At 38.1% G+C, this 12,584-nt stretch overlaps 1 protein-coding gene across 1 annotated transcript in view; it reads left to right on the plus strand.

The window, feature by feature from the left end:
• Positions 1 to 12,584, plus strand: part of LOC311035127 (NACHT, LRR and PYD domains-containing protein 3-like) — a 33,676-nt gene that overhangs the window by 14,496 nt on the left and 6,596 nt on the right. The window contains exons 9-14 of the mRNA XM_084043209.1: positions 460 to 573; positions 2,398 to 2,511; positions 8,854 to 8,929; positions 10,209 to 10,506; positions 10,959 to 11,243; positions 11,780 to 12,584. The exon at positions 11,780 to 12,584 is cut by the window's right edge and continues 981 nt beyond it. Of these exons, the coding sequence (XP_083899335.1) occupies positions 460 to 573; positions 2,398 to 2,511; positions 8,854 to 8,929; positions 10,209 to 10,506; positions 10,959 to 11,243; positions 11,780 to 12,584 (1,692 nt within the window). The remainder of the gene's footprint in view (positions 1 to 459; positions 574 to 2,397; positions 2,512 to 8,853; positions 8,930 to 10,208; positions 10,507 to 10,958; positions 11,244 to 11,779) is intronic.

A 12,584-nucleotide genomic window follows, 5' to 3' on the forward strand; every position in this document is an offset into this window, starting at 1 on the left:
AATGTAACGCTATTCAGAGCTTTTTGTATACTGCCCCCTTGTGGCGGCTCTACAGAAAGAGCAGAATGCAGAAACTCAAAGTATCTTCTAATGATGGCATGAGACTGCTGCTTAAAGTACCACCATGCAGCATGAAGACACATGTTTGTCACTATCCATGTATCCACCTGTTCTGCTGTGCTGTGGAACCTCATGTACTAATGTGTGTGTAGACTGTCTATTCTATAGAACCTCATGTACTAATGTATGTGTAGGCTGTCTATTCTATAGAACCTCATGTACTAATGTATGTGTAGGCTGTCTATTCTATAGAACCTCATGTACTAATGTATGTGTAGGCTGTCTATTCTAAAGAACCTCATGTACTAATGTATGTGATTACATATATAGATGTGTATAAACTAGTGTGACTAGTTGATGAATAAATGTAATGTTTGATGTTGGTTGTCATGGTGACAGGGTTGATCAGCAGAGAGCAGAGTCTCCTGAACCCAGCTGTGTCTCCATGAAGAGTGACCGCTCCAAGGGAGGATGGATTGACTTCAAAGATGGACACCACTCTACTGATCAGAGGTCAGAATGTAAAACTAACACAATGTCTTTCCTACAGTTAGTGCAGCATCTTAAATGAGCCTGTTGTTTCTGAAGCAGAGGTTGAAGACACATCTAGAACAAATTAATTTAAAATTAAGTCAGTGTTCATTTTTCCTTATATTTTTTAGTGTCGTTCAACACTCTCACACATACTGTATAATGCATCCTTGTACACTATAAAGGCACAATCAGTGATACAAACATAAACACATGAAGCCCCACCACTAAATATAGTAAAGGTCAATATGTGGGAAAGGCAATGAAGGGAATGATCTTTTTTTATGTTAGTTATATAAATAGGTATTTCCATTGGTAAGGTTTGTAAAACAGATGAATACATGTGTACAGTATACTATGATATGGATGAAATAAAATGTGAACACAAACAATAATAAATGCACAATCTTGGGAAACTCAAGTGTTTCAGGATACAGTTCATGGATACAGGAAGTCTCTTACAATTAGTTTATAGACATTACAGAGGCTTCCAAATATGAACACAAGCAGTTCACATTTGTAACCAAACTCAGCAGAGAGCAGAGCCTGACGATGCTACATGAGCACCTTGGTAAGGAATGAGTTTTCCAAACTGTGTTCAAAATAATGTACATTCCACTTCTAGAATGGTCACTTCTCTACTGTTCTCATCAACAACAACATCTGGTGTAAATGTTGCATTTTTAAAGCGCTTTTAACCAAAGCGCTTTACATAGATTGTGCATTACATTCACACACCCATTCACACACCAATGGCGGAGGAAACCATGCAAGGCACCAACCTGCTCATCAGGAGCAAAGGTTCAGCGTATTGCTCAAGGACACTTCCACACTAACTCTGGGGGAGGCCGGGATCGAACTGGGAACCTTTTGGTTCCCATCCGGCCGCTCTACCGGCCACAGTTGAAACACAAGAGTGCTTGTACATTTTGACAGATGATGAAAAATATGGACGTATGTCCTTAAATAATAAATCAGAATGATATCATGCATAGCAATGTACATTCCCTCATATACATAGCAGCCATTCAGAACATGTGACAGAGTTTCAGTAAGTGGATTATGGTCATGGTGCAGACAATGAGGAGGAAACGTGTTAGGATACCACAGAGAAAGATGAGTCTAGTTGGAAGGACCTGTAATCTGGCTTTGACTGTAAATGTGATGATATCCTCATAAACTGCATAATAATTGGATATTGTGTGAGAGACAGGTTGATCTGCATCAGGAAGACAAGCTAACTTTCCTTTTAGTTTTAAACCAGTCCAGTGTTGTTGATGTTCATTTGAATCTTGTTAAGCAAGAATAGTCCAAGCTGAGAACATTGCCCCCTCAGACCCTGGTAATGTGCGTTAACAATGGGTAATTTATTCAACCCTTAACCACACCTCTAATCACTCCCCCATTGTCACCTTTCAGTCAGCTGTCAATAGAAACTTGATGCAACCCAATACAAATATTGTCCACTGTTACAACACATTATTTTCACAAAACACTGCCATGCTAGAATAGCATAAAGACCAGTGTGATCTAATGCATACCAAACTGAGGGTCCTTGAACTTCACAAGTTTGAGAACCAGACCCCCATAACTCTGAGGATATATAAATGGAACCAAATGGACCGTTACGTGTTCATTTGGTTCCATTTATACACTCTCATAAATGGAACCAAATGGATCGTTAGGGGTCATTTTCTGTGACTTATTTTAATGTAAGTGATTACGGTAGATATATTGATGTCAATCAACTATTGTGACTAGTTGATGAATAAATGTAATGTTTGATGTTGGTTGTCATGGTGACAGGGTTGATCAGCAGAGAGCAGAGTCTCCTGAACCCAGCTGTGTCTCCATGAAGAGTGACCGCTCCAAGGGAGGATGGATTGACTTCAAAGATGGACACCACCCTACTGATCAGAGGTCAGAACTATCACAATGTCTTCACTACAGTTAGTACAGCGTCTTAAATGAGCCTGTTGTTTCTGAATCAGGGTTTGAAGACACATCAAGAACAAATGAATTCAAAATGAAGTCAGTGTTCATTTATCCTTATATATATTTTTTTGTATTTTTCAACACTCACACATCTAATGTATAACTGTACACTATAAAGGCACAATCAGTGATATAAACATAAACACATGAAGCCCCACCACTAAATATAATAAAGGTTAATGTATGGGAAATGAAGGGAATGATATTTTTTGTTTGAGTTATATAAATAGGTAATTCCATTGGTAAGGTTTGTAAAACAGATGAATACATGTGTACAGTATACTATGATATGGATGAAATAAAATGTGAACACAAACAATAGTAAATGCACAATCTTGGGAAACTCAAGTGTTTCAGGATACAGTTCATGGATACAGGAAGCATCGTCTCCTCCATATGTGACGACTGTCCATTATCACAGACACTGAACAGAATTGAACCAATGCCTTGACTTGAGCATTCCTGCAATCTGCAGGCCTCTTACAATTAGTTTATAGACATTACAGAGGCTTCCAAATATGAACACAAGCAGTTCATATTTATAACCAAGCTGTGTAATAACATCCTGAAGATGCTACATGAGCACCTGGGTAAGGAATGCCTCTTCCACACTGTGTTCAAAATAATGTACATCCCACTTCTAGTCCTCATCTGTCCTCATCAACAACAACATGTGGTGTATTAGCTGTAACATATGAAAATGTATCATTTTCATTATTTCACCGTTTGAACTTGACAGTTGAAACACAAGAGTGCTTGTACATTTTGACAGACGATGAAAAATATGGACGTACAGTGGTTGTACCTTCAAAATGTCAAGGGTGGTGCCTCTCTGGTGCCTCTGTGGTACCACCTACTTTTGTGGTACCACTTTTTTCTATGTGGTGCCACTAGATGGCAGTAGAGAGCAACTAATGGCCAGACACAGGCATGTTGTGTCTATTTGAAACAGGGCTGCTTCCAGTCAACAGATAGAAGCTGCAATTGAAGCTGAACTTGTTGAGAAGTGAAACAAATAATTGTATGGGTTATATCATCAAGATGTATTTTGGTAAATTGCACTCAGTGGGCTATTAAATATAACCCTCAGGAATGAAACATTAAAAAAAAAACATTTTACTTAAGTAAAAGTAGCAATACCACAATATAAAAATACTCTATTACATCTAAAAGGCCTGTGTTCAAAATGTTACTTGAGTAAAAGTACAAAAGTATTGGCATCAAAATATACTTAAAGTACCAAAAGTAAAAGTACTAAAATGTTTTAAAGTAACCGATCTACAAGCTTGTAGATCGGCTATTTTCAAATGGTATAAAATAGGGCTAAAGTGGTTAATGTATATGTTTTATAATATAACAATTTATATCTGCAAAGTAACTAAAGTTTTCAAACAATTGTAGTGGAGTAAAAGTACAATATTTGCCCCTGCAGATGTAGTGGAGTGGAAGTAAAAGTACAGTAATACTCCAGTAAAGTAAAAAAACACCATCATTTTTCATAAGGTTCTAGGCGACCCAAGTGGGAATCGTACCCCAACCTCCAATTTTACAGATCCCTTTCATTAACCACTACACTATTGGTATAGTTGATGTGATAGCTGTCAGATGACAAGACACTACACACAGAAGGGGCATCTCACTTCAGCTGAAACAGAGAAGTGTTACTTGAGTAAAAGTACAAAAGTATTGTCATCAAAATTTACCAAAAGTAAAAGTACTAGAATGTTTGAAAGTAGTCAATCTACAAGCTTGTAGATCGGCTATTTTCAAATGGCATAAAATAGGGCTAAAGTGGTTAATGTATATGTTTTATAATATAATAATTTATATCTGCAAAGTAACTAAAGTTTTCAAACAATTGTAGTGGAGTAAAAGTACAATATTTGCCCCTGCAGATGTAGTGGAGTAGAAGTAAAAGTAGTAAAGTATTGGCATCAAAATATACTTAAAGTACCAAAAGTAAAAGTACTAAAATGTTTTGAAAGTAGAAAAAAAATGGATTGAGAGAGAGAGAGAGAGAGAGAGAGAGAGAGAGAGAGAGAGAGAGAGAGAGAGAGAGAGAGAGAGAGAGAGAGAGAGAGAGAGAGAGAGAGAGAGAGAGAGAAGGGGGGTTTTACATTAATTGAGATAAGGGGGAAGGGATATAGAAATGAATTGATCTACCAAGCCAAAACAGGTTATGCTAATGCACACATCCTGCCAAGGAGTCTGTCTGGTCTCCCAAAAACATGTTCTTGACAGTGAAAATCATATCTCAGATAGTTGACAATAGTCTGTCTACAACGATAGTCAGACACACACACACACACACACACACACACACACACACACACACACACACACACACACACACACACACACACACACACACACACACACACACACACACACACACACACACACACACACACACACACACACACACACACACACACACACACACACACACACACACACACACACACACACACACCATCTGCACCACTAGTGCAGTGGTTAGTGAGACTGACTTCCAAGAGTGAGATCAGAGTTCAATTCCTGCTGGAGAGGCAAAGAACTTTATGGAACTGTTGTTTCCGATTCAAACTGTTCTTATGTGGTTGGTTTGGCTAATATTCTTTAATGTAATAAACATATTTGTTATAAAGAAACAATCTCTTTTGCAATCATCCAATCCAAAAACCAAAGCAATCCTGTGTACCAGTTTAAACACTGCAGGCCTCACTCAATGTAACCATTGAAACAACTTTAAAGGGCTAATATAACAGTAACAATAACTTTAACTAACTTGAAAATGTAAGTTCTTGCAGCTCTGTTCAAATACAGTATATGATTTTCACTGTCAAGAACATGTTTTTGGGAGACCAGACAGACTCCTTGGCAGGATGTGTGCATTAGCATAACCTGTTTTGGCTTGGTAGATCAATTCACTTCTAGATCCCTTCCCCCTTACCTCAAATAATGTAAACCCCCCCCCCCCCCCTCTCTCTCTCTCTCCCTCTTCCAATCCATTTTTTTCTACTTTCAAAACATTTTAGTACTTTTACTTTTGGTACTTTAAGTATATTTTGATGCCAATACTTTATTACTTTTACTTCTACTCCACTACATCTGCAGGGGCAAATATTGTACTTTTACTCCACTTCAATTGTTTGAAAACTTTAGTTACTTTGCAGATATAAATGATTATATTATAAAACATATATTATACATTAACCACTTTAGCCCTATTTTATACCATTTGAAAATAGCCGATCTACAAGCTTGTAGATTGACTACTTTCAAACATTCTAGTACTTTTACTTTTGGTACTTTAAGTAAATTTTGATGACAATACTTTTGTACTTTTACTCAAGTAACACTTCTCTGTTTCAGCTGAAGTGAGATGCCCCTTCTGTGTGTAGTGTCTTGTCATCTGATACAGCTATCACATCAACTATACCAATAGTGTAGTGGTTAATGAAAGGGATCTGTAAAATTGGAGGTTGGGGTACGATTCCCACTTGGGTCGCCTAGAACCTTATGAAAAATGATGGTGTTTTTTTACTTTACTGGAGTATTACTGTACTTTTACTTCCACTCCACTACATCTGCAGGGGCAAATATTGTACTTTTACTCCACTACAATTGTTTGAAAACTTTAGTTACTTTGCAGATATAAATTGTTATATTATAAAACATATACATTAACCACTTTAGCCCTATTTTATACCATTTGAAAATAGCCGATCTACAAGCTTGTAGATCGGTTACTTTGAAACATTTTAGTACTTTTACTTTTGGTACTTTAAGTATATTTTGATGCAAATACTTTTGTACTTTTACTCAAGTAACATTTTGAACACAGGCCTTTTGGTTGTAATAGAGTATTTTCATATTGTGGTATTGCTTGTGGTACTACTTTTACTTTAGTAAAATGTCTGTGCACTTCTTCCACAGTGAAACACAGTTGTGTTTAAAGAAACAATTGCTTTTGAATTCATCCTAAGGACTCTGCATTATTTTCTATGTTTACAAAAGATAAAAATAACAATCACTTTTAAATGCATTCACCCTTCCCCTGCTGCTAATAATGTACTGTAAGGTTCATGGACTCACATGCGCCACATCATGGGCGATCAGCCACACTACACCTTAAAAAAAGGTGTCAAATGTGGCACCACCAAGTAGTGGTGGTACCACAGTGGCACCACAGAGGCACTCAGATGGTATTACTGCCATTCTAAAGTGCTAACCACTGTATGTCCTTAATTAATGAATCAGAATGATGCCTAGCAATGTACATTCCCTCATATACATAGCAGCCATTCAGAATATGTGACAGAGTTTCAGTAAGTGGATTATGGTCATGGTGCAGACAATGAGGAGAAAACGTGTTAGGATACCACAGAGAAAGATGAGTCTAGTTGGAAGGACCTGTAATCTGGCTTTGAGTGTAAATGTGACGATATCCTCATAAACTGCATAATAATTGGATATTGTGTGAGAGACAGGTTGATCTGTATCAGGAAGACAAGCTAGCTTTCCTTGTAGTTTTAAACCAGTCCAGTGTTGTTGATGTTCATTTGAATCTTGTTAAGCAAGAACAGTCCAAGCTGAGAACATTGCCCCCTCAGAGCCTGGTAATGTGTGTTAACAATGGGGTTATTTATTCAACCCCTAACCAGACCTCTAATCACTCCCCCATTGTCACCTTTCAGTCAGCTGTCAATAGAAACTTGATGCAACCCAATTAGAATATTGTCCACTGTTACAACACATTATTTTCACAAAAAAATGTCATGCTAGAATAGCATAAAGACCAGTGTGATCTAATGCATACCAAACTGAGGGTCCTTGAACTACAAAAGTTTGAGAACCAGACCCCCATAACTCTGAGAATATATAAATGGAACCAAATGGACTGAACAATTATTCAATTAAAAAATGAAGTCAGTGTTCATTATAGTTATCTTCATGGAAGAGAGTTATTGAGGGTCTGCTCTCAATATGTCTCAGACTGTGACATCATATACAATGCAAATTAGAGTAACATCATGATTATTAGAAGTAGGGAAGACAGTAAACTGTCATTTCCTGTATGTTGTCTGTCCATTGTCTGCCCATTAAGGCCTGGAACGCATTTGTGTGATTTTTTGATTTGAGCTTAAAAGCATTATTTTACACTTTGGTTATTCAAAAATAGCAGATATACAAGCTCATAGCTGCGATACGAGCTGGTAAATCTGTTATGTTTGAAAAATCGTGAACATTTGTGCAAATCTTTGAATATATATATATATTTTTTTTTTACAGCAAACATTTTTAACCCAAATCTTTGCTTCTGGGGGTCCCTGGAACAACATATCTTGAGATGGGGGTCCGCGGCCAAATACATATCATTTTGGGGACCCTTGACATGAAAACGTTTGAGAACCACTGATAAAAACCGTACGTTTAAAACAATAAAAAATGTAGGATTTGAAGACATTTTGTAGAATCAGCCTCAGGTCTTAATGTGTTAAAGCAGCACTATGTAGTTTGGGCTATCAGTGACCACTTTGGACACAAATAACATGGCAGCCAATGTCTTTGACTTCATTATCCTCTCTCTGTAAGCATATCCGGCGAGGATGCGCTTTTATTGGACAGTGTTCACTTTGACTGGCAGTTCTGTCTTGGCAAATGCCGCTATGAAACTCAAGCCAGGAGTCTAGCAGGAACCCCCTGAGTCTATACATTTATGGAAGGATGATTGTTATTGTTTAAACATGTAACTTTATTCTTTTTTTGGGACATAATATGCTTGATAGTAGTTAAAAAGTGACATAGTGAGGCTTTAAGGTCTGTGTCTATATACACAAGCTAACATGATTGTTGGTAAGTTTAGAATGTGTTCAGCTTCTGTGAATTCTAGACTATTCAGAGCTTTTGCACACCTATGTATACTGCCCCCTTTTGGCGGCGCTACAGAAACTCATTGTAGCTTAGACAAATTCAAAGATGGACACCACTCTACTGATCAGAGGTCACAATGTAAAACTATCAGAAAACTACAGATGGCATCATTTTTATCAGACTGTACTGATCAAACATCAGAAGTCCTGGCATTATTAAATAAACTGAGAATAAACTGAGAAACTGTGTGTGTGTGTGTGTGTGTGTGTGTGTGTGTGTGTGTGTGTGTGTGTGTGTGTGTGTGTGTGTGTGTGTGTGTGTGTGTGTGTGTGTGTGTGTGTGTGTGTGTGTGTGTGTGTGTGTGTGTGTGTGTGTGTGTGTCCTCCACAGAGACCAGCAGATATCTCAGGGTCCCAGTGGTCAGTCAGCTCAGGAACATCAAACAGAGCTGGAGTCAATATTTAAGGTTAATGTAAACCTTTACTTCATCTATAAATAAAATGAAGGCGAAACATATGAGTTGATCACAATAGAGACACGTAGGCTGTGTGTCCACCAAAGCATTTGATCCCACATGAACCATATTTGTCCATGAAGACTGAAATGCCTGAAACATATATTATAACTTTATTTGACTTTTTGCCATTGTTCTCTGAGCCAGTCTCATATGAACTGGGTTTTACAATGAGGAACACTTCTCATAGGACTAGTTCATAAATTAACTTTTTATCATTTTAAACACTCTGCTCTTGGCAGTGTGTTTGAGGTGTGGTATTTATTGTTTGATGACAATTCACCTTCATCACAATAATAAACTTTTTATATAGCGCTTTTCAAAAACAGGTTTAGAAAGTGCTTAACAATACAAATACAATACATGCACAGGGAATATAAACATAATTCAATGATGGAAAATGTACAAACAAAGGAACCATACAAAAATAATAATACCAAAAAATAAGAGTGAAAGTAGAGAAATAGCTGACTATTCCTTCTAGCTAAAGGCCATTCTAAAGTAATGAGTTTTTAAAAGGTTTTTTAAAAGTGGACACCGAAGTGGCCTGTCTAATATGCCCTGTCACCTTCCGTCACAAGGTTTGTCTGGGGGGGGTCAAGTAAAAGTTTGTGTGCTGATCTAAGATTACGGGTGGGTTTGTGAGGAGACAGGAGGGGTGGGGGGTGGGGGGGTTTGTGGGGAGACAGGAGGTCAAAAATATAAATAGGAGCAAGTCCGTTCAGTGCTTTAAAAACGAACAATACAATTTTGAAATCAATTCTGAACGCCACTGGTAGCCAGTGCTGTGAAGCAAGAACAGGGGTGATGTGGTCATATCTCCTGGTTCTAGTAAGAACTCTAGCTGCTGTGTTCTGAATTAGTTGAAGGCGATCACAAGGACATCAGTTTGCTTTAGGGAGAAATTACATTTCCAAGACCTTTCTTCCATGACACTGAACATGACCAGTACACTGTTACCCAGTGTAATGAAAAGTGATGGACTTTAAATCAATTCATCCATCTTTATCCATCCATCCATCCATCTATGCTTATCCAGACTCAGTTCGTGGGGGTAACAGTTCCAGCAGAGAGCTTCAGACAACATTAGTCACTTCATACTGGGGGATCCTGAGGCGTTCCGTGGCCAACATGGAGATATAATCCCCCCGTCTGGTCCTTGGTCTGCCCCAACCAATCAATCAATTCAATATTGTTAATTTAAACTTTATTATATTATTATGTGTTTCAGCTTCTTGAAGAGAATCTGGTAACATTAGTGAAGAAAGAGATGAAGAGGTTCCAGAGGGTTCTGACAACAGATTACCCAGAATACTTAGAGAGTCAGAGGGAGGAGGGTGAGGATGAGGAGGAGAGGAGAAGCATCACAGAGGGAGCTTTGAAGATCACACTGCACCTCCTGAGGAGTCTGAAGCAGGAGAAGCTGGCTGACATCCTGGAGATCAGTAAGAAAGTCTTTATTCACACCTTTAACATGATGGAGATCAGTAAGAAAGTCTTTATTCACACCTTTAATATGATGGAGATTAGTAAGATAGTAAGATAGTGATAGTGGTAGAAGTCAACAACTCTATGGTCAATGTAAACATATATTATGTCCAAGCAGATCTCTATAATTGTTAGACACAATTCACATAATAAGCTGGAAAAACTATAACTTATAAAAATATAACGTGTGTTACTTTATATCAAAATATTACTAGGACTTATAATACCCTTCCACACGTGCATACGGAAAGGATAACTTTAATCTGTATCAGAAGTGTAGTAGACACATCAAGAATCAACCATCTTTAGGATTTAATTGTCACTAGTCATACAGGTATATGCAGCTAAAAGCAATGCTGTGCTAACAGCAACATGACAACAATAACAACAGTAATAATTATAAAGATATTCTAAGGTTTTGTAATTACTATCTGAGAGGTCACTTACGTTAACATATATACTCACTGGTGTCTTCCATTCTTTGGTCATTTAGAAACTCTTGCTCCTGTCAGTCAACAACAACTCAAATCTAATCTGAGGAAGAAGTGTAAGAATGTGTTTCAGCTTCTTGAAGAGAATCTGGTAACATTAGTGAAGAAAGAGATGAAGAGGTTCCAGAGGGTTCTGACAACAGATTACCCAGAATACTTAGAGAGTCAGAGGGAGGAGGGTGAGGATGAGGAGGAGAGGAGAAGCATCACAGAGGGAGCTTTGAAGATCACACTGCACCTCCTGAGGAGTCTGAAGCAGGAGAAGCTGGCTGACATCCTGGAGATCAGTAAGAAAGTCTTTATTCACACCTTTAACATGATGGAGATCAGTAAGAAAGTCTTTATTCACACCTTTAATATGATGGAGATTAGTAAGATAGTAAGATAGTGATAGTGGTAGAAGTCAACAACTCTATGGTCAATGTAAACATATATTATGTCCAAGCAGATCTCTATAATTGTTAGAAACAATTCACATAATAAGCTGGAAAAACTATAACTTATAAAAATATAACGTGTGTTACTTTATATCAAAATATTACTAGGACTTATAATACCCTTCCACACGTGCATACGGAAAGGATAACTTTAATCTGTATCAGAAGTGTAGTAGACACATCAAGAATCAACCATCTTTAGGATTTAATTGTCACTAGTCATACAGGTATATGCAGCTAAAAGCAATGCTGTGCTAACAGCAACATGACAACAATAACAACAGTAATAATTATAAAGATATTCTAAGGTTTTGTAATTACTATCTGAGAGGTCACTTACGTTAACATATATACTCACTGGTGTCTTCCATTCTTTGGTCATTTAGAAACTCTTGCTCCTGTCAGTCAACAACAACTCAAATCTAATCTGAGGAAGAAGTGTAAGAATGTGTCAGAGTGGATTGCTAAAGAGGGAAACCCAACACTTCTGAATCAGATCTTCACAGAGCTCTACATCACAGAGGGAGGCAGTGGAGAGGTCAATAAAGAACATGAAGTCAGACAGATTGAAACAGCATCCAGGAAACCAGCAAGACCAGAGAGACCAATCAAATGTGAAGACATCTTTAAACCCTTACCTGGACAAGATGAACCAATCAGAACAGTGATGACAAAGGGAGTGGCCGGCATTGGTAAAACCGTGTTAGCTCAGAAGTATGCTCTGGACTGGGCTGAAGACAAAGCCAACCAGAATATCCACTTCCTGTTTCCCCTCACTTTCCGAGAGCTGAATCTGATAAAAGAGAAGAAGTACTGCTTGTTGGGACTTCTGCATCACTTCTTTGGTGGAAAACGAGGGATCTGCAGCTTAAAAAAGTTCCAAGTTGTGTTCATCCTTGATGGATTAGATGAATTGAGGCTTCCTCTCTTCCAGAACACTGAGATTGTAACTGATGTCACAAAGCCAACCTCGGTGGACGTGCTAATGACCAACCTTATCAACGGTAAACTGCTTCCCTCTGCTCGCATCTGGATAACTACACGACCTGCAGCAGCCAATCAGATCCCAACTGATTATGTTGACAGGGTGACAGAGGTGAGAGGATTCACCGATCCACAGAAGGAGGAATACTTCATCAAGAGATTCGGGGATGAGAAGCAAGCACGCCCAATCATCACACACGTCAAGAA

This window comes from Gymnoscopelus microlampas (genome assembly GCF_963454915.1).
Source record: "Gymnoscopelus microlampas genome assembly, chromosome: 19".
Classification (NCBI taxonomy): Eukaryota; Metazoa; Chordata; class Actinopteri; order Myctophiformes; family Myctophidae; genus Gymnoscopelus; species Gymnoscopelus microlampas.